Here is a 19,403-nt window from a genome sequence, read left to right as displayed (position 1 = left end):
ATCCTCTTATAGCTATTTTACTGGACTCAGAACTGGGGTCTTTATAAACAATATCTATTCTACATTTTCTATTGGTATTTTGTGCTGTGGTAGAGATGAGTCTTCAGTTAGCTGGCTAGCAGCACTTTTGAAAGGAGAGGCAGAGAGACAGATATATATAGATAGAGTTATTTATTCTGACTTAAGTAAACCGCAAAGGTTTGGGATTTCACAAAGAGTAACTTGTGACAGATAAAGTGGTCACTTCTCCTAGTCACATCAAAGACGTTCAGTTTATGCACACTTTTACTCTGTGTATCTATCAGTAAACTTTACCATGCCTTACAAATGAGCCGTAAAAATATCTTCCATGTTACATATAAATCTCCACACTTCCCTTCTGTGCTGTCAATGTCGTTCTTCTCTTTTTCCAATGATGAAGGAAAAAGACTGAAAACCCTCCATTACCGCCTTCATTTGATTGCCGCTTTCCATCAAAGGGAATTGAATGATGGAGAAACACATGGAACAGTGAAAACATTAGGGAATGTGGTGCTAGCCCACAGGAGCCTGTGAGATAGATTCATTTCTGTTGATTTGGCTTTGAGATCTGCTCCCAGGCCTGATCTGGGAGTTTAAACAGATCTGTCAAGTCTTGGTCAAAACAAATATGACTCAGTGTTTGTCCTCGACTTTCACATGAAAACGAGAGCCCCCTACTTTACTCTGTAGCGTGCATGTGCACAGCAGAAGGGACTGGCTTTAGGGTTAATGCTGTCAACTGCATAGTAATATGTATCTGCTTATTTTGGGTCATTTCTTGCCAAGTAATTTTCCCATTTCCACTGCTGTTCACAGGATTCCCACTAAGGCACAGTAGTGCAGACAAAAAACTATAATGAGATTCAGTACTCAGGTGTGGCAAGGTACCATCAGGGAATGTGGTGCTAGCCCACATGAGCCAGTGAGATAGATTGATCTCAAACTGTCTCTGTGTCTCTCTCATACTATCTCTGTCTCTCTCTCAGTTCCACATACAGAAACCTGCAGTTTTTGTGTCTGATAATCAAAATCTTTTACTGTTATGATGGCGCCACTAAAAGTTCCATTTGATTGTCAAATGCTGAAAATCTACTTGTCTTCTGTTGAGTCCTTTGCATGACACAGCCACTTAAACCACTGAAAAAACCCCCAGATGTTTCTGATGACCATAGAAACATGGCAAATAAATCAAAGCTTCTTCCTGCTTGATCTCCTGCAGAAGAAGGACCAACACCAGCGGGGAGAACATGGATGAGGCTCGCCATTAGTGCAGTACAACATACTGTTAATTGATATTACAACATTGGACTCCTCAATAATGTTATTGCAGAAGAGTACAAGCAGCAAATGAGCTTTCTAAACACCCCATCATGTGTGCAGTTAGAATCCTGACCTGATTCATTTACTGCAGATGAGCGTTCTCTGGGTGTTTCAATGAATCACATTGTTCACATGACCCAAAAAGCAGTCAGTCTTTAATAATATCACATCAAAGATCATTAATGTGTTTTTAATAAATCACAAAGCATTTCTGTTCCACCATGGTGTCTCTTTCTCCAATGTCAAACTCATTCCACCCCACTGACTGTCTCTGCTTTTCGACCCCTTGTAGCGTATCATCGCGGGTGGGAAATCTCTCATCACTTAATCATTACCCATGTTAAACGCTTCATTATTATGCATGTTAAGTGGTATAGACTAAGGCCCCACCCACCAAATGTCAACATGGCTGTGCTTCATTCTCTGGCCCCGACCTCCCCAATGATACACACGGTGCGGTGGACGCAAATAGCTGGCCTTCGTCCTCTACTCTCAACCCCGTGCCCTGAGAATCTGCTCTGGAATCCCGGGCCACAGTCCATGCATATTTATGGGTTATTTATAACCCTCACAGCCGTTCACCTTCATTCTGCCACGAGCTAACTCACACGAGTCTCTCCACTGGCTTTGGACAGGGGCAGAGAGGAAGAAAACGGAATTACATCAAGTGTCCCTTAACCAAAATCATTTTGGAATTGCTGTTTACAAAAACAAAACAACCTTCAGATAAAATGTTTTTTGCATTTAAATTCACAGTGCCTTGCATATATTGATATCTGTCGATATCGGGAGTAACTTACAGGAATGTTTCACTGTCTAAGTGGGAAAACGAGTCTTTATGATTGTACAAATAGTTTAGGTTCAGTCATGTATCCTTTTAGTTTGCAAAATCCAAAATAAAACACCATCAGCTATGATTTGGGACAAACTTATTGTGAATTTACACACCAAATCTCAGTGATTTCATACATTTGCTTATATGTTGAGATCTTTCCTAAGGTCTGCATTACCTCAGTGAGCTTGGATTGAGGTGGCAAAATGAGCAGTGAGCCATGCTCAGCACAGGCTCAGAAGCACAGAACAGAAAAGAGAGAGAGAGAGAGAAAGAGAGAAAGAGAGAGAGAGAGAGAAAGAGAAAGAAGAAGTAGCTGTCACGTGCCTCTCGGTGCACTATCATCTCAGAAGCTTCACAACCACAGTGACGCCAGGCTAAACCTCAGAGGTCAACAAATCTTAAATGCATCCATTAACGTTTGAACTCTGACAGCCAGACAGAGACAAGAAAAGTGTTCAGTTTCAGCTCTTTTTGTTCAGGTTTTACGCTGTGAGCAGCAGACAAACAAAGAGACTGAATAATGGACGCTGCTCTTGAAAATTCAGTGACGTAGCCCCAAAACAGGAACACAGACACATTTATGCTTTATCACACAGGATATCTGAGGCAGGCCCGATAAGGGGCTGTAAGTGCCATGTGTGCCATGTGTCCATCATTCTAGCTGCAAGTAGACCACAGCCCAGAACCAGCTCATTGAACTGCTCCTGAGCTGACAGTCTCAGCCATGCCTCTAGAACACTCTTCATACTGGATGTGCATACTGGACATTACACGCAAAAACATTTAGCTAAACAAACGCATGCACATGCACTCGCACCCACACACCCAGTTTTATATCACGTTTTACCATATGTCATTTTCCAAATGCATCTATAGTTAATTTATAAAGTTCATTGCCTGGACCATAAAAATGTACTTTGATAAACATTTGGTTGAATGATTTGCTAAAGAAGCAGTAACAGCGGTGACAGTCCAGCGCTGGCATCACTGTGGAAGCTGTTCTCCAGAGGTGAGCAGCAGGTAAGGACTTGGGTTCCTGTTCTGATATGTTTCTTCAACTGGAGCTTTTTTTCCCCCCTGAGGTCCCAGGGTCACTCTCAGGTAACAGCTACTTTAGCTGTGTACTGCATGGAGTCACACTGGGAGTGAACTGAAGTGCCAAAGCACAACAGCACTTATCCTCATGCCGGGGGCATCTTTGTAAGTCGAGAATGCCGAAAGCAAACAAAGACTGGAGGCGGGGTCTAAGGATGGTCAGGAAAAAAAGTGGAGACAAACAATGTATATCATACCCAGCAGACTGAGTCAAGCTGCACCCACACCCTAGAAAATACAGCGTAATCAAATAAATTCACATGACTCCCAGTTTCCCCACAGCTGTTATTAATGGGAGAAAGGACCGAGTGGTTTGGTGTGTCAGAGGAACAGCATAGGGTATAATGGTCTGAGAATTTTATGAGGGTGAGTCAGCTACTGGTCTCATAAAATTAACTTTATGTTCAGAGTAAGAGCAGTAGAAACATTAAATTCAGAGAAATGCGTTTGAGGATAACCCCTTATATCTGTCATTCCCTCCCACCCCCTACAGTTGTCTTTTGTATTGAATCATGCTGTCAGATGATTCAGGGATTTTTATTTCCTTCTGTGTTTATTTTTGGTTCCGTCTCCAGGGAAACCACAGGAAGTATGATGCATTGCTTCAGAATGAGATCTAGGTACAGCCCAGTACGCCAAAAACTATTATAGTGCAAATATGTTTTAAATAAAGGTTTGCAATGCTCTAATTCCCTGCCTGATGCTGAGAGTGTGATGAGTGTTTCACTGGTGCTGCACTTATGGCTGTGTGTACTCTGTTAGCGTAATGAAACTATGCTGACAGGTCTCGGGACACACATAGAGGCAGCAGGATAAGGGCAAACAAAACAGTGTGTGCAGGTACACCTCAGTTAAGAAGCTTTGTGGGAACAACCGACTGCTCCCAACCTTCAGAAATAAAACACCCTAACCGTGGGGGCTTCCATGAGCTTTGAGAGCCTTGGTAAACCTCGAGGAAAGTGCTCCTGTCTAAATTGTGAATAAATTGTATGTGATGTATCAAGAGACCAATGAACAATGTTTGTGAAAAACATTTGACATTTTAAGTGTTGGCTATATGCACGCATATGTCAATGGTCAAGCTAAAATGCAGCTTATCACTGTAAATGATTTCCAGTCTGCACAGAAAAAACTACATGGATACAGATGATTTGTTTACAAATGTGAAATTGAAATCTGTTTGAACTTTGTGAAAGCTGTTTGAAAAAAACAAACAGCCACCATGCCCAAACCATCAAGCTTAGTCCTCTCTGACAGATTTTACTTTTCTCTCTTTTTCCCAAATTCCCCCAAACATGCTAGAAGACCAGAACAATAGCAAAACCAAACAACTAACACCCCAGTGTGAATAGGGGATGTAGTTAAACATTTTTTGAACTATTAGAGAAAGGTAGAGCCCCCAGTTCAGTGTCAGGGCTCATTGGTGTACTGTTTGAGTGCAGTCCCAACCAAGCTTCAAATATCCTGTTAATTCTGAATCATCCACCACCAGACTCATCTCTGGGGGGTGAAACTGAAAACTTCACTTCCTCTGATGACAGACAAGCATTCCTGGCAATGACTTTAAGATAATAACCAAACTGGTGACAACGGTTCTCTCCCTCATAGCATCTCATTTAATTTGGTCAAAGTTGAATAGATAACATAAGCACATGTCTCTGAGGGAAACCATGGTTTACTGGTTCTCTTGATGAAGACCTTTGGTGGAAAATAACTATGTCAGATGAAAAAAACCTCCTGTTGACCTTACCACTGTCCTACTGCAGTATAGCTTTTAGGTTCAGAACTTTAATGCCTCAATCAGGGGTTGTAGAACCAGCTCCATAGCCACCCATAAACCTGTGCAGAGTTAAGAGCACGGCTTCTCCAGAACCAGAGTCCAGTGTGCTAGATGCTCGAGCACATGGTTTCAGCTAAAGAGTCAGACATTTTTTTTGCTGTTATTTCAGCACGGTGCCCTGCCTTTTCTAACTAACAGGTTGGAGACTCATGCAATGTGTGGAAATGTGAAGAGGGCACATAGTTTTAGCGTGTGCAAAGCATGGCGCTTTAACGGACTGAAGGGTGTACAAAAGTGTGCAAGCCATTGTATCATTTCTGTGCAAGTCATCACGGAGGGGGTATTCAGAGCAAATTACCCAAATTACCCACAGGGTGCAGCAACCACTTTACAAACCAAAACAAACCAGAAAAGACTTGATACACTAATATTGGTGAGTATCACACACACACACACACACGCTTTCTCTCGCTTTCACACTTTTTTCACACTTTCACACAAACACACACAATATCATTCTTCCTTTCTCTCTCTGCTTCACACACACACACACATACACACACACACAATCATCTTTTCAGTGTAACATTAGCCCCATATCAGGTGGTGTGTGTGCAGTGTGCTTTCAGAGCTCTTATGTTGGATTACCTACTGGCTCCTCTCTCCTCCAGACAGAGGCTTCCACAAACATTGGCATATATGGGGCTGCTATGGCAGCAGTAATTCTGCTATCCACCCTGCCCCAATTCAGATAGCTGTGCTTACTGTGCCTGGTCACAGAGGAACGTCCATGCTGAGTTCACTTCTTTATCAGTGAGCATGATGATCTCAAAAGCGTTTAATGTATACAGTTTTGCAGTTGCAGAATTGAGTGATTTACTCATGTCATTTCATTTCCACTTCATGGTCAGGATTATCTGAGGAATGCCAAACCTTTTCCATAAATTTGTGAGTGCCGGGAGTGTCACTGCACTCCACAGCCCAGTTTCCTTTGCTGTAGCTACATCAGTTTAGCTCAAAAAGGGCTTAATAATTTGCTAATCACTTAAGGGGGTGTATTAAACACTAATGTTTCGTGTCACGGTTCACTAGCACTGGCGTTTTAGACTCCTTAGAGCACCGTGTTCTTCAGCAGTATCTGGACTCAGTGTCGTTTGCTGTTTTGGTTTTTGCAAATGCACTTGAGACAAATGGTTTTAAAATGAAATTACATAATATATGACATTTAAGAGATAGACCACATGCCCACCAAGCCTGCAGAAAACGAATTATACCACACACACAGACCTCCCCCTTCGTGGACAAATAGACCTGCCAAATCCCTGCACACACAGACCAGCCACTCAGTGCACACAGACATTCTCCTCATGCACCAGCAGTCCTGCCCCTCCATGACACACAGACCTCCCCCTCCATGACACACAGACCTCCCCCTCCATGACACACAGACCTCCCCCTCCATGACACACAGACCTCCCCCTACATGCACACACAGACCTCCCCTGCTCCATGCCAACACAGACCTCCCCTTCCATGACACACAGACCTCCCCCTCCATGACACACAGACCTCCCCCTCCATGCACACACAGACCTCCCCCTCCATGCACGCACAGACCTCCCCCTACATGCACACACAGACCTCCCCCTCCATGCACACACAGACCTCCCCCTACATGCACACACAGACCTCCCCCTCCATGCACACACAGACCTCCCCCTCCATGCACACACAGACCTCCCCCTCCATGCACACACAGACCTCCCCCTCCATGCACACACAGACCTCCCCCTACATGCACACACAGACCTCCCCCTCCATGACACACAGACCTCCCCCTCCATGCATACACAGACCTCCCCCTACATGCACACACAGACCTCCCCCTACATGCACACACAGACCTCCCCTGCTCCATGCACACACAGACCTCCCCTTCCATGCACACACAGATCTCCCCCTCCATGCATTCATGCACAGCATCTCCATCTTAATAATATTTATCATATACATATGTAACTTGTCCAATTGTCCGGTAGTAAATATATTCTTGGTTTGAGTGGAAATGAGTTCTTAACGATGTTAGGATGATAATATGAGTATGTACCTGTACAATTTCTAGCACTGAGTTTCCTTAAAAGCATTTCAAGGAAGTCAGGAAGAGCCTGTACTCTTACTGATTGTATGTATGATTTATGGTAATGTCTAAGACAGACCATCCACATAAACATCAAGCAATTAAGTCAACATTCAAAAAGGCCAGTGCTTCTGTAATCGATGCTCCATTTTGCACTGAGCCTGCTTTACTTTGCCAAAATGTGTTAGTGAAAAGTCCATGGATTTGGAATTTAGAATATGCAGACTTCTGAAACTGGTAGAGCTGAACATATATGTGGTATATGTGTTTGAATTTGCATAAAATAAAAGTATTATTCTGATGTTCAGGATTTTCCACTTTTGTGTTTTGCCCTCCCACTTCGAAAACAGTGAGTCCTGTCTCATGGCTCTGGTCATCCCCATGATGTCATGGCCCTGGGAGGTGTGGTCATCCACATGATGTCATGGCCCTGGGAGGTGTGGTCATCCCCATAATCTCATGGGTCTTGGAGGTGTGGTCATCCCCATGATCTCATGGGTCTTGGAGGTGTGGTCATCCCCATGATCTCATGGGTCTTGGAGGTGTGGTCATTCACTTGATTGTGTATTGGGCCCATTAGAAACACCTGATAGATGTTTGCCTATTTTTAAAAAGCCGACTGCATAGAATGAATTGCTCTTCAGATCACAGTTTGATCACGGTGAATATTGTATAAGAATGAAGTTTTTTCCCACTTATTTTATTGGAAGGTGTCGGAATGTCATGAAGGATGAGAGTTTATTTAACAACCTATTCTATACCTTGTTTACTTATCCAAGATACATAAACTACAAACAACTATAGTCTGACACTTATAGTCTAACACTTTTAGGTAAAACAAGTCTATTATGCTGTTATATGTCAAGTACCAAAGCTGTTTGTGCAAAGGTCTTGCCACTCCTGTCTGCTGTATGCATGCCTTCTCTATATCTCACATACTTTCTCTCTCTCTCTCTCTCTCTCTCTCTCTCTCTGTATTTGTATCCCCCTCTCTTTCTCTGTGTCTCTCTCACTCTCTGAATCTCTCTCTGTGCTTCTCTGTATTATTGCATCTTTCTCTCCTTACTGACATTCCAGAAGATCTCTAGCAGTCAGAATAATGGAGGCTGCGCAACCCCTGCCCACACACACACAGACACACAGACACACAGACACACAGACACACAGACACACACACACACACACACACACACACACACACACACACACACACACACACACACATACACACCACCACCACCACACACAAAATACACACATCATGAGTCACTGGTATTTGAGGGATACCCTCCCATGAAATCTTCATGTTTGTATGTCTCATTCCCTAGACAACCATGACATTTAAAAGCTTTGCTAAGAGAACTGAACTCAGTTGGCACCAAGAAAACATCACCTATTTACCACTGTGCAACATTTGAATATATTATTATGATTATGAACAATGTGCTACCTGTGTCATCATATTCGTTCTGAGTCAGAACGATCACTAGCAAAAAGGTTTTTTTGTTCGAGGTAGACTCAAAACAGTCTTAGACATTTCCTTTATCTTCATATAAAATATATTACAATTGAAGAAAAAAGAGACAGAGATAAAATTCCTCAACTTGAAGTATTTCCGTTTTGGTAGCCATGAGAACCAGCGCCGTTCCATGACAGAGTGAATAAACATGAGGGCTCATGACTAACACTCCAGTGGTTTTCCTGCGCTATTACGCACTGCGCGTCTCGGGGATATATTGGGACCCTCGCCGTCACTGTCGGGCGCGCCCTGACGTAGCGACGTTACAAGGGCGTTGTCCTTCCATAATGGGACTCTTTAAAACTGCAGCGCTACATTTTAAACCATTCTAGTCGCTGCATATTGGACTTGGGAGTACGCTGTAACCTGTTGTGTGCGCTGCCGCTGCTACGTTTTCAAGGTTTCTTCACCATTTTTCTGGAATTACATTCACTTTGAGCCCGGTAAGTTAAACCTTTATTGCGATTTATTTTTGTTTCAAACATGTTTCGACTTGTTTAATTAACACAAATCAAATCCCGCGCAAACGCAGGCTACAGCACTTGTAGACTTGTAACGCTACAATACTTGTAGTGCTTGTTTACGCATCTACACCTCGCCTTTTTGATAGTGAAATGTGATGCTGTATAATTACTTGTGTTTTAATAAGCTTTTAATATAGAAGTTACTATTGAGTCTTGTACGATGCAGATATTGTTTTTTGCGTGTAGACTGCAAAGCGTCTCTGATAAAGTAAGGCGTGGACGTTTGCCCTTTCGACCCATAGAATGTCCTTATCTATCTTCCATTATTCTTAATAGACAGTGCGTTTTAATTTCGAAAAAAAAGGTCAAAACACACATTCACACCTTATTTTGGTATAGCACTGAATATGTCACAAAGGGCATATTGTAATTTATTTAAGGAACCGACTTTTTCAATTTTAAAAGATCGTTTCAGGTAATAGTTGAGCAAAGCGCGGCAGTGTGTGAAACAGGTACGGCATACCCAGGCCGCTAAGTGCGTTACGCCTGATAAAGAGGTTAGTAAAATATTCTGTCTTCTACAGAACCTCGAGAAAACATGCTGATTCTTCTCTGTGGAATCGTCTTTCTGCATGTCGCGGTTCTAGCGCTGCTCTTCGTGTCAACCATTGTCAGTGTGAGTATTCGTTACATTATCTGATTATGTTTTCATCATTAGGATACAGTTCTCAGGTAAAGCTTTTAATGGTATTCATTTCGATTGAAATGAATTCGTAAATACACCGTAATCAACAGCGTGTCGCAAAAACGCTTTTCTGTAATGGCTTTGCGTGTCTCCACAGGCTTGGACAGTAAGCACCACGAGTAGCTCAGACCTTTGGTATAACTGCTCAACTAATGGAGCATACAACTGCCAGCCCGGGAGCACCGGAGGTAGGACAGTTTTACCCTGATCTCTTTATTATCACAGCACTGCTGTGTCGGGTGACAGGCAGTCTGCATAGATTCTCTTTTTATCCTGGCATTGCACAAAATTTACTTGGTAATGGTCTTCATAAAAACTTCGGTGGTTAAAAAGGCTGGCTGCTTCAAACCTGAACCCGGGATAACTCAAACACTGGCTTGCCTGTTTACCACGTTCTGTGGTAGGCGTGCCCGTAGTCCCCCGTGTTTGTATACTGCCATCTAGGGGTGAGAATGCAGCTGTGCGATTTGAGTGCAAGGCGATCTCCCGATTCCGGCGGCTCATCTCCTCAGTAAAAATAGTCACTGTTCCATATCCGAGCTTAGATCCCTTGTTTGGGAGTGGACATCGCAAGCTAGAGCGATGGCGCTGAGGTGTTGGGTGGGGTATTTAAAGCAGCTCAAATTTAGTCCGCTGTGTGTGTGTGTGTGTGTGTGTGTGTGTGTGTGTGTGTGTGATACACATTCTGCACTGTAGTGAACATAGCTTGTGCGTCACACCCACAGATCATATTTAGATAGTATTAGTGTTAAGTTGGTTAACAAAAAAAGGTTAAAAAGACCACACAGAGGGGTAGTCTCTAGTACACACAGGCATGGACACACACACATATACACACACATACACACACACACACACACACACACACACACACACACACACTAGCGGTATCCAAGAATGAAATATTCATGGCGATGGATAAAAGTGCAGAGAATTATCATGCCTAATTTAATCATTTAGGCTTTTAATGTATCTCATTCAAACATGTCAAAAAACATATTTCCAAATACAGCTGTAAAATCAGGTCATGCTCAAAAAACCTTCAAAAGCATGTGACTCTGTGCACAAACAGCTAGTGTAATTCCTGACTGAAGATATTCTACAAAAGTAGACACTATATTGTTTCAGTGCTGTTTTTGCATTTGTTTCAGTATGAGCAGGGTCTTTCACTGCATGTCTGTGTGTGTGTTTCATAATGAGGCAGGACCAGCATACATTGCTTCATGTGTTCGCGCCTGTGGTATGTTTTTTTTGGGTGTTTCCAGCAGTGCAGCAGCATTGTGAGGGGTCAAGGCACCAAGCCGAAACTCTGTCTCACTGGTCAAATGGGCAGAACAGAACTGGCTTTCACAGGTCACATGACCATGACCATGACCAGGTCACATGACCACTGGTCCCATGGGCAGGACAGAACTGGCCTTTACAGGAACTCTGAGAGGATGCTACTGTCTTAATTGGGGCACTGTACGTGTTGTGTTTAATGGTTTATTGACATGGGTTGGTATATTTGCCCTCCATTTTGTGATTTTTGAGTGATGATCAGCAGATCAGCAGCAAACTAAAGTGGTTATGGAATCCACCCCAGATACACATTGCTACATTAACTCATGGTAACCAAAATGTACACTCTGGGATGTGTGTGTGTGTGTGTGTGTGTGTGTGTGTGTGTGTGTGTGTGTGTGTGTGTGTGTGTGTGTGTGTGTGTGTGTGTGTGTGCGCATCTATCTATTCGGGGTATACCAATATTAAGGTTAGATTACATTCTAAGATTAAGATGTCTTACACAGTGGAAAACAAAGTATTAGTATGCATAGATTAATGATAGAATATCAGTGTTACAGGTTTTTACTCTATATTGCGATATTGTATTTAGTATATTACACTATAATGAATGCTGTAGTTACACTGGAGTAGTGTGTTTGTAATGTAAATGTATTGATTCTGCAGACCTCTAATAAACTTGTATTATAACTCAACTTTAAAAAGAAAAAAATTAAAGATTAAGCCAAATAATTATAATTCATTTGAATATTCCCCCTATCTTTCAATTTTCTTCAGTACTAGGAAGAGATTCCTGAGTATTTAGCTTATGGGAAACTATCATGTTACATAATTCATGTATATTTTGTATAAAGGCTTGAGATCAATGTCATATATTTAAATAAATGTTAATGTAATACGTTAGCTCTGTGCTTGTGCACTGTGTTCCAGTATCGGTTAGCTCTGTTCTTGTGCACTTGGCCCCAGTATAGGTTAGCTCTGTGCTTGTGCACTGTGTTCCAGTATCGGTTAGCTCTGTGCTCATGCACTGTGCTCCATTATAGGTTAGCTCTGTGCTTATACACTGTGTTCCAATATAGGTTAGCTCTGTGCTCGTGCACTGGGCCCCAGTATAGGTTAGCTCTGTGATCATGCACTATGTTCCAGTATCGATTAGCTCTGTGCTCGTGCACTGGGCCCCAGTATCGATTAGCTCTGTGCTCGTGCACTGGGCCCCAGTATCGATTAGCTCTGTGCTCATGCACCGTGTTCCAGTATCGGTTAGCTCTGTGCTCATGCACCGTGTTCCAGTATCGGTTAGCTCTGTGATCATGCACTATGTTCCAGTATCGATTAGCTCTGTGCTCATGCACCGTGTTCCAGTATCAGTTAGCTCTGTGCTCATGCACCGTGTTCCAGTATCGGTTAGCTCTGTGCTCCTGCACTGTGTTCCAGTATAGGTTAGCTCTGTGCTCCTGCACTGTGTTCCATTATAGTTTACTACTCTACTGCATAGCCTTAATTGACATAATTACCTTAATCTGAAAACTATTCACTATGAATTGAAACCAACCTGAAATTGTGTGTTTTATGTGGCTAAATTGAGACACTCTGTTATTGCATCACTTCTGAGTAGCAGCTGTCATACTGAGAGTCATAATGAGAGTGTGGATGACTACATGAGAGTGTGGATGACTACATGAGAGTGTGGATGGGTACATGAGAGTGTGGATGGGTACATGAGAGTGTGGATGGGTACATGAGAGTGTGGATGACTACATGAGAGTGTGGATGACTACATGAGAGTGTGGATGACTACATGAGAGTGTGGATGGGTACATGAGAGTGTGGATGGGTACATGAGAGTGTGGATGGGTACATGAGAGTGTGGATGACTACATGAGAGTGTGGATGGGTACATGAGAGTGTAGATGACTACATGAGAGTGTAGATGACTACATGAGAGTGTGGATGACTACATGAGAGTGTGGATGACTACATGAGAGTGTGGATGGGTACATGAGAGTGTGGATGGGTACATGAGAGTGTGGATGACTACATGAGAGTGTAGATGGGTACATGAGAGTGTGGATGGGTACATGAGAGTGTGGATGGGTACATGAGAGTGTGGATGGGTACATGAGAGTGTGGATGGCTACATGAGAGTGTGGATGGCTACATGAGAGTGTGGATGACTACATGAGAGTGTGGATGACTACATGAGAGTGTGGATGACTACATGAGAGTGTGGATGGGTACATGAGAGTGTGGATGGCTACATGAGAGTGTGGATGGCTACATGAGAGTGTGGATGACTACATGAGAGTGTGGATGACTACATGAGAGTGTGGATGGCTACATGAGAGTGTGGATGGCTACATGAGAGTGTGGATGGCTACATGAGAGTGTGGATGGCTACATGAGAGTGTGGATGGCTACATGAGAGTGTGGATGGCTACATGAGAGTGTGGATGGCTACAGGAGAGTGTGGATGGCTACATGAGAGTGTGGATGGCTACATGAGAGTGTAGATGACTACATGAGAGTGTGGATGACTACATGAGAGTGTGGATGGGTACATGAGAGTGTGGATGGGTACATGAGAGTGTAGATGACTACATGAGAGTGTGGATGACTACATGAGAGTGTGGATGACTACATGAGAGTGTGGATGACTACATGAGAGTGTGGATGGGTACATGAGAGTGTAGATGACTACATGAGAGTGTGGATGGGTACATGAGAGTGTGGATGGGTACATGAGAGTGTGGATGACTACATGAGAGTGTGGATGGCTACATGAGAGTGTGGATGGCTACATGAACTTTCCATATGCCACAGAACTTAACACTTGCGGTCATATTGTCTTGTCCATTGTCTTGTCTTATCTATTGTCTTCTCTCGTATCGTATCGTCTCAGCTTGTCTTCATCCAGTCACTCAGTCAGCGGGGCATCATGGTAAATCAAAAGTGCATTTCAGGAATCCGGAAAACACTTCTGGAAAGTTTACAGACCCACGCCAAGTACTTTGTGTAAACTGCACTGTGCGTCTAATGCAGGATGCTTTTATAATGAAGGTTGGCTACACACTTTTAAAACCATCAAGTACAGGTAGCAGGAAGAGGCCTGGGCCTTGTTTACATTTCTCTGGCTCAAGGACAGGAACAGAGAATCGATAGCTGAAGAACCGGTATGGGCCTAAGTGTCTGGAGCTTTTAGGAACAGGATACTGGTTGTTTCTGAGTGCTCTCATAATGGATTCGGGCAGGCTGGCAGACCTTGGCTCCTGTCTGTGTAGTAAACATGTCTCCACCATGTCCACAAATTTATTTCTTTTTAACAAATGCTGTTTTTAATTTCTGTTTTTATTGTTTTAATCTCAAATTCCCCTTAATGGATAAAAGTGCAACATTCAGATTAAACATGCTTTAAATGTATTTCTTTATAACAAAGTCATTTTAGCAAAAGTCACAGACCCAAACACAATACATTGTGTAAATGTAGTGTAAGTGAATCTTAAATCTCTTTACACACACACAACTCATTCTGCAAACATCCCCACAAGCCACAGTTAACTACACTTGGCACTGAAGGGCTAACGTTTGGGGATGCTTGTTGCGATGAGGGAATGTCCTAATGAACGCTTCCATCTCTCTCTGTCTGCAGTGTGGATTCAAGCGGTCCAGGCGGTCATGATCCTGTCAATCATCTTCAGCTTTCTGTCGCTCATCCTGTTTTTCTGCCAGCTCTTCACACTGCAAAAGGGTGGCCGCTTCTTCCTCACTGGAGCCTTCCAGATCTTTGCCAGTGAGTGTATTGTCTGTTTGTTTGTTTGAGGGTTTGTTCATAGCCTACAGTGAACCATTGATTGTTCCTTTTGCAACACTGAGCGATTAGTGCAGAGTTGCCTGCTATCTGGTGTGTTACTGCAGTTGTTGGTTTAGAAGAGGCAGATTAGCCACCTAACATTCAGATTAGCCACTTGGCCTTCAGATTATCCACCTTCATTTCCATCAGGCACTGGTATCTGGTGTTTTTACACCAGGACAAGGAACTCAGAGTTTCACATCTTGGGACAGCAGAACATGTTTTAGATATGAGACCTGTAGCAAATCAAGTAAGCATATTGTAGTGAAGAGGCAGGGCTTTTATCCACTGTGACATGTTATGTGCAATGGTATGCTAATCAGATTTCCCACATTTGCATGACTGCATACATAATGCAAACCTTTCCGCTGAGGCAAAAACATTGTGATGATGGATTAGTGCCGGGTTTCTTTTCTCCAGGACTTTTTCCTCAATACTCTGAGTTATCACTTATCTATCCAGATGCATTCTCTATGTATGCAGAGGCTCACTGCAGTACATATTCCCTATTAGAGCTCAGACCCTGGTCATCTTAACATAAGGAGTCCTCTAATATCTTTTGTTGTGTAGGAGAAAAACACTTATATGATATTCAGTTCAACTACCGGACAAACTTTGTGAAGCAACATTTTCAGATTAAAGAAAACAGATGAGTGTAGACCCATGTCATGTTTACCTCATCTTTAAGTGTTTGTAGATTTTGAACATATGACAAAACAGAAGGAAGAATATATAGTTGTTTTTTTAGAACAGGAAACATCAGTACAAAAAAAAAGTTACTGTTTGGGAGGCTTTCTGGACTGCTTGGCCTTTGCAAGGGGAGGTTGGAGGACCACATGACGTCTGTCATTAGCAAGATCTGAATGCCCAGTGGAGGAGGGCACAGGCAGCGTGGAGCCTGGCACTGCCAGGTGCCCACTGCCTTGGCACCGGAAACAGAGGCCCTGACACAAGCCGAAATGTCATGGCGAGCTTGTTGGGGGCGGCTTGTGTCCTGCCAGACTGAGAACAATGTCAGAAAGTGCCTCGTCATGCCAGGACCTGCGGGTTAGCGGGACATGCTGTTGGAACAGGCTGGAATGATCACGGGCTCTCTGGGTTCATACAGGGACATTTTGGAAAGTTATGTGTCAGCAGGTGGATGGGGGGGATGGATTCCTTCACTCCTAACAGGAATTCTGTACCAGTACACTAGTTCTGCCTTCAGAGTAAAACCCACGTGGAAACCCAGCAAATTCCAATATAAGGAATCACACATAACAAATTTGAAACAGATGGTTTTGAGGAAAATGGTGTTGTCATTTTCGAACATGGTGCTGACATGCTGAGTATAAAGACAAAGCCTTGTGTTACGCTGAACCATCCACCTCCATACCAGCCATATGTCCATCCAATGGAAATGACATGTGCAACACTGGAAATGTTCAGTACAAGTCACTTATGTTCGTTTTTGTTTATATTTTTTTTAAAAAAAGATGTTTTATTTATTTTTTTAATGAGAGAAAAAAAAGACAGTTAAATAAGTGGCAAGAAGAATCTGGCACAAAAGTTTCCACTAAACTGATTTTTCCACTAAACCTAAACTAAATAGGGATATTACAATGATAGGTGTGGAATATTCCACTGTGGTCAGAAACAAAGGCCTGCAGTGGCCTGTAAATTCAAACTTCTTTATTGTTGTGATATCTGACATGTGAAGAACCATGTGACCAGCAATGGACCAATAATATAAGAAGAGCCATAAAAACGGAGGAATACTATCAGTGTTACAAATCAGATGGATGAATCTTTTCCTTTTCTGTTCATCTTTGCAGGTCTTTTTGTAATGAGCGGGGCAATCATCTATACAGTGATGAGTCCTGAGTGGGTGCCCCCGAGCGAGTCCTTCGGTTTTGCCTACATCCTGGCTTGGGTGGCATTTCCTCTGGCGCTCATCAGCGGGCTAATCTATGTCATCTTGAGGAAACGGGAATGAAGTGGCGCCCCCTACCTGCTAGCGTCTGAAGTCTAAGCTCTGAAGCTAAACTCCCACACTGCATCCACAGACAAGTTTAAAGCGCCGATATCTACCCCGCCAGGGTCTTTTACAAAGTCACCTCCTTGAAAAGACATATAACAACAAATACTGTCATAATTTGAAGATGTATATAGTACCTATGGTTTAAAACCTATTTATAACACTTTTTACATATATGTACATAGTATTGTTGTGTTTGTTGACAAAGAATCTCTTAAGAGCTTGTTTTTTTGTTTTTAGCTAATTAAGTGCCTAATGAGTGGGTTTGTCAGAGGTAAGTACATCATAGACCATACTGTGTGTAAATGTTGCTTTACTTATACTGCCAAAAAGTAGCTATAAAAACGTTTTTGAAGTATTTTAACCACAAAGCATGTATTAAGAATCGTAAAAAGAACACGTGTTCTGAATGGAGCAGCTTTAGCAAAGTAGCGTGAAGATAATGAGCTCTTACAGACTTACACTTGGGTAAACAAAGCGGTCGGCTGTTTTCTGCGTCTAAATATTAAAAATAGTTTTGTTTTGTTTTTTTTCCTTTTATATTTGTTTTTATTCAACAAAATGGTGCTATGTATTTACCATTCCTTTAGCCGTTTAGCCTTGAAATGATGGCCTGGAAGTGGAAGCGACAGTTCTGGACGTGTCTGCTTGCTTCTGTACATACAATACTTACCAAAAAAAGTCTCCTTTTATAATAAAAATGTGTTTTAAATAAGAGACGACTTGGTTGTTAGCTTAATAATCGGTTTTGAAGGACACTAAATTGTCATAAGTTTTGATGGCAAATCTCAGTAATAGTAATTAATAGTAGACAATATTTTAGCAGGAGTTTTGAGGCTAATTTATTTACAGTGGTAGGATTTCTAGCACATGATGCGTTTGGTCAGTTTACTCTGTGGTGGTTGTATGGTCAATAAGTGGGCACTGTGAGAGCTGATTGGAATCTTATCGCTCATGTACTGTACCAGTCAGGCGGGCATTACGTTGTCAAATACCACCAGGATGGCATCAACTGGCCTCTATAGTCACATGGATGCACACGGGATAGTCTAGACTACATTAATCTGGGTTGTGTGTTTTATTGCGATTTATAGCAACTACTATACAAACTATCTGAGTTTAGCGGCAGTGGCGGTGTCTGTGGATTAAAAACAGGATGCAAATGCGGATTACAGATTATATGTTGGTGGAAGTCCAAAAAAATCCACAAGTTTTGCATTTGTTGCAAAATTCTGTTAATACTTGAAATGTGATGTGCTAACAACTTTTTCTATCCTAAAATGCATTGTATCCACCTTGGAAGATTATCACAGTGTTTTATTGGACATCATATGGTCGTTTAAAGCTACACTAGGTGTGATTAGGTGGGAAGTTGTGAATACAAAGGTCATTATCAGTGTAGACTATGTGTCAAGGACCATGGAAGCGAAAATGTTTGTTGGATCAACAACAATATGCACTGAAACCAACAGCAAATGACCATTAACAGAATATGCTGCCTGATCTCACGGTTCTCGTGCATGTCTTAAACAATATTCTAATCAAGATAAATTATGGTTGTAAATGCATGAATGAAGACCAGATATTTGTCATTCAAGAATTTGAAGAAATGTTGTTTGATCTAATCAGGTTGTTTAGTAAACAAGAACAGAATATTCAAATATCGGCTACCTGGTCTTCTTTCATGTGCATTTGTTCAGTGTTATTTCACATTGGTTATCTGTATTGATTAAAAAAATAAAGTTTTTAAATCAATTTGACCTCCACACTTAACAGATTTTCAAAATCAGTAAATTTAAAGACAACAAGATGACAAATAATAAAAAAATACCTAACATTGTAAGCTTGCGCAGTAAGTTATTCTTACTTCTTGGTGCTTCTTCCTGGAAAGCCCACAGGAAGGTGTTTACGTGGTTAGAGGGGGAACGAAGAGCTCTTATGATGGCCAGTTTAGAAAATGTCTCTGTGTAACTCTGAGGAGCTGTTCAAATAAATGCCACTGCTTGTGTCTTTATTAAAATCTATTAAAGAATTTCTGCTTGTCAGAATCTCATCTGTCTCAGCATCTGTGTCAGAGCCATAGTTCCTGCGACTGAGTTTGCAGTAAGGTTGATGTGGCCAATGACTGACTAAAGGGGAAAAAAAAATCACCAGACTTGAGACAGAAGTGTTAGTGTCCTATAAAATGATATAGCTGTAGATTCTGCAGGAACACCTGTGGTATACAATACAATCGCACCCTCTAGTGGTCAAACCACAATAGTACCGTCTTCTTAAAATTTTTTACAAATGTTTTAAGAAACACTGCCCTCCTGTGGTCAACATCTTGACATACTGACGTG

The 19,403-nt window shown here is 42.2% G+C and overlaps 1 protein-coding gene across 1 annotated transcript; it reads left to right on the top strand.

Moving 5' to 3' along the window:
- Positions 1–8,989: 8,989 nt before the first annotated feature.
- On the top strand, positions 8,990–19,095 carry pmp22b (peripheral myelin protein 22b). Its single transcript, XM_027026201.2, has 5 exons — positions 8,990–9,150; positions 9,756–9,847; positions 10,014–10,104; positions 14,844–14,984; positions 16,859–19,095. The coding sequence occupies exons 2-5, from the start codon at positions 9,770–9,772 to the stop codon at positions 17,017–17,019; spliced, it is 471 nt and encodes a 156-aa protein (XP_026882002.1). The 5' UTR covers positions 8,990–9,150; positions 9,756–9,769; the 3' UTR covers positions 17,020–19,095.
- Positions 19,096–19,403: the final 308 nt, after the last annotated feature.

This window comes from Electrophorus electricus, chromosome 14 (genome assembly GCF_013358815.1).
Source record: "Electrophorus electricus isolate fEleEle1 chromosome 14, fEleEle1.pri, whole genome shotgun sequence".
Lineage (NCBI taxonomy): Eukaryota > Metazoa > Chordata > Actinopteri > Gymnotiformes > Gymnotidae > Electrophorus > Electrophorus electricus.
The sequence above is the reverse complement of the archived record's forward strand: the minus strand, read 5'-3'. Positions and strand labels throughout refer to the sequence as shown.

What these genes read in the sequence shown, in the direction of transcription:
- pmp22b (XM_027026201.2), top strand. Translation starts at nt 9,770, where the DNA reads ATGCTGATTCTTCTCTGTGGAATCGTCTTTCTGCATGTCGCGGTTCTA. An exon ending in TCGTGTCAACCATTGTCAGT is followed by an intron (nt 9,848 to 10,013) that starts GTGAGTATTCGT and finishes GTGTCTCCACAG; the next exon opens with GCTTGGACAGTAAGCACCAC. An exon ending in CCAGCCCGGGAGCACCGGAG is followed by an intron (nt 10,105 to 14,843) that starts GTAGGACAGTTT and finishes CTCTGTCTGCAG; the next exon opens with TGTGGATTCAAGCGGTCCAG.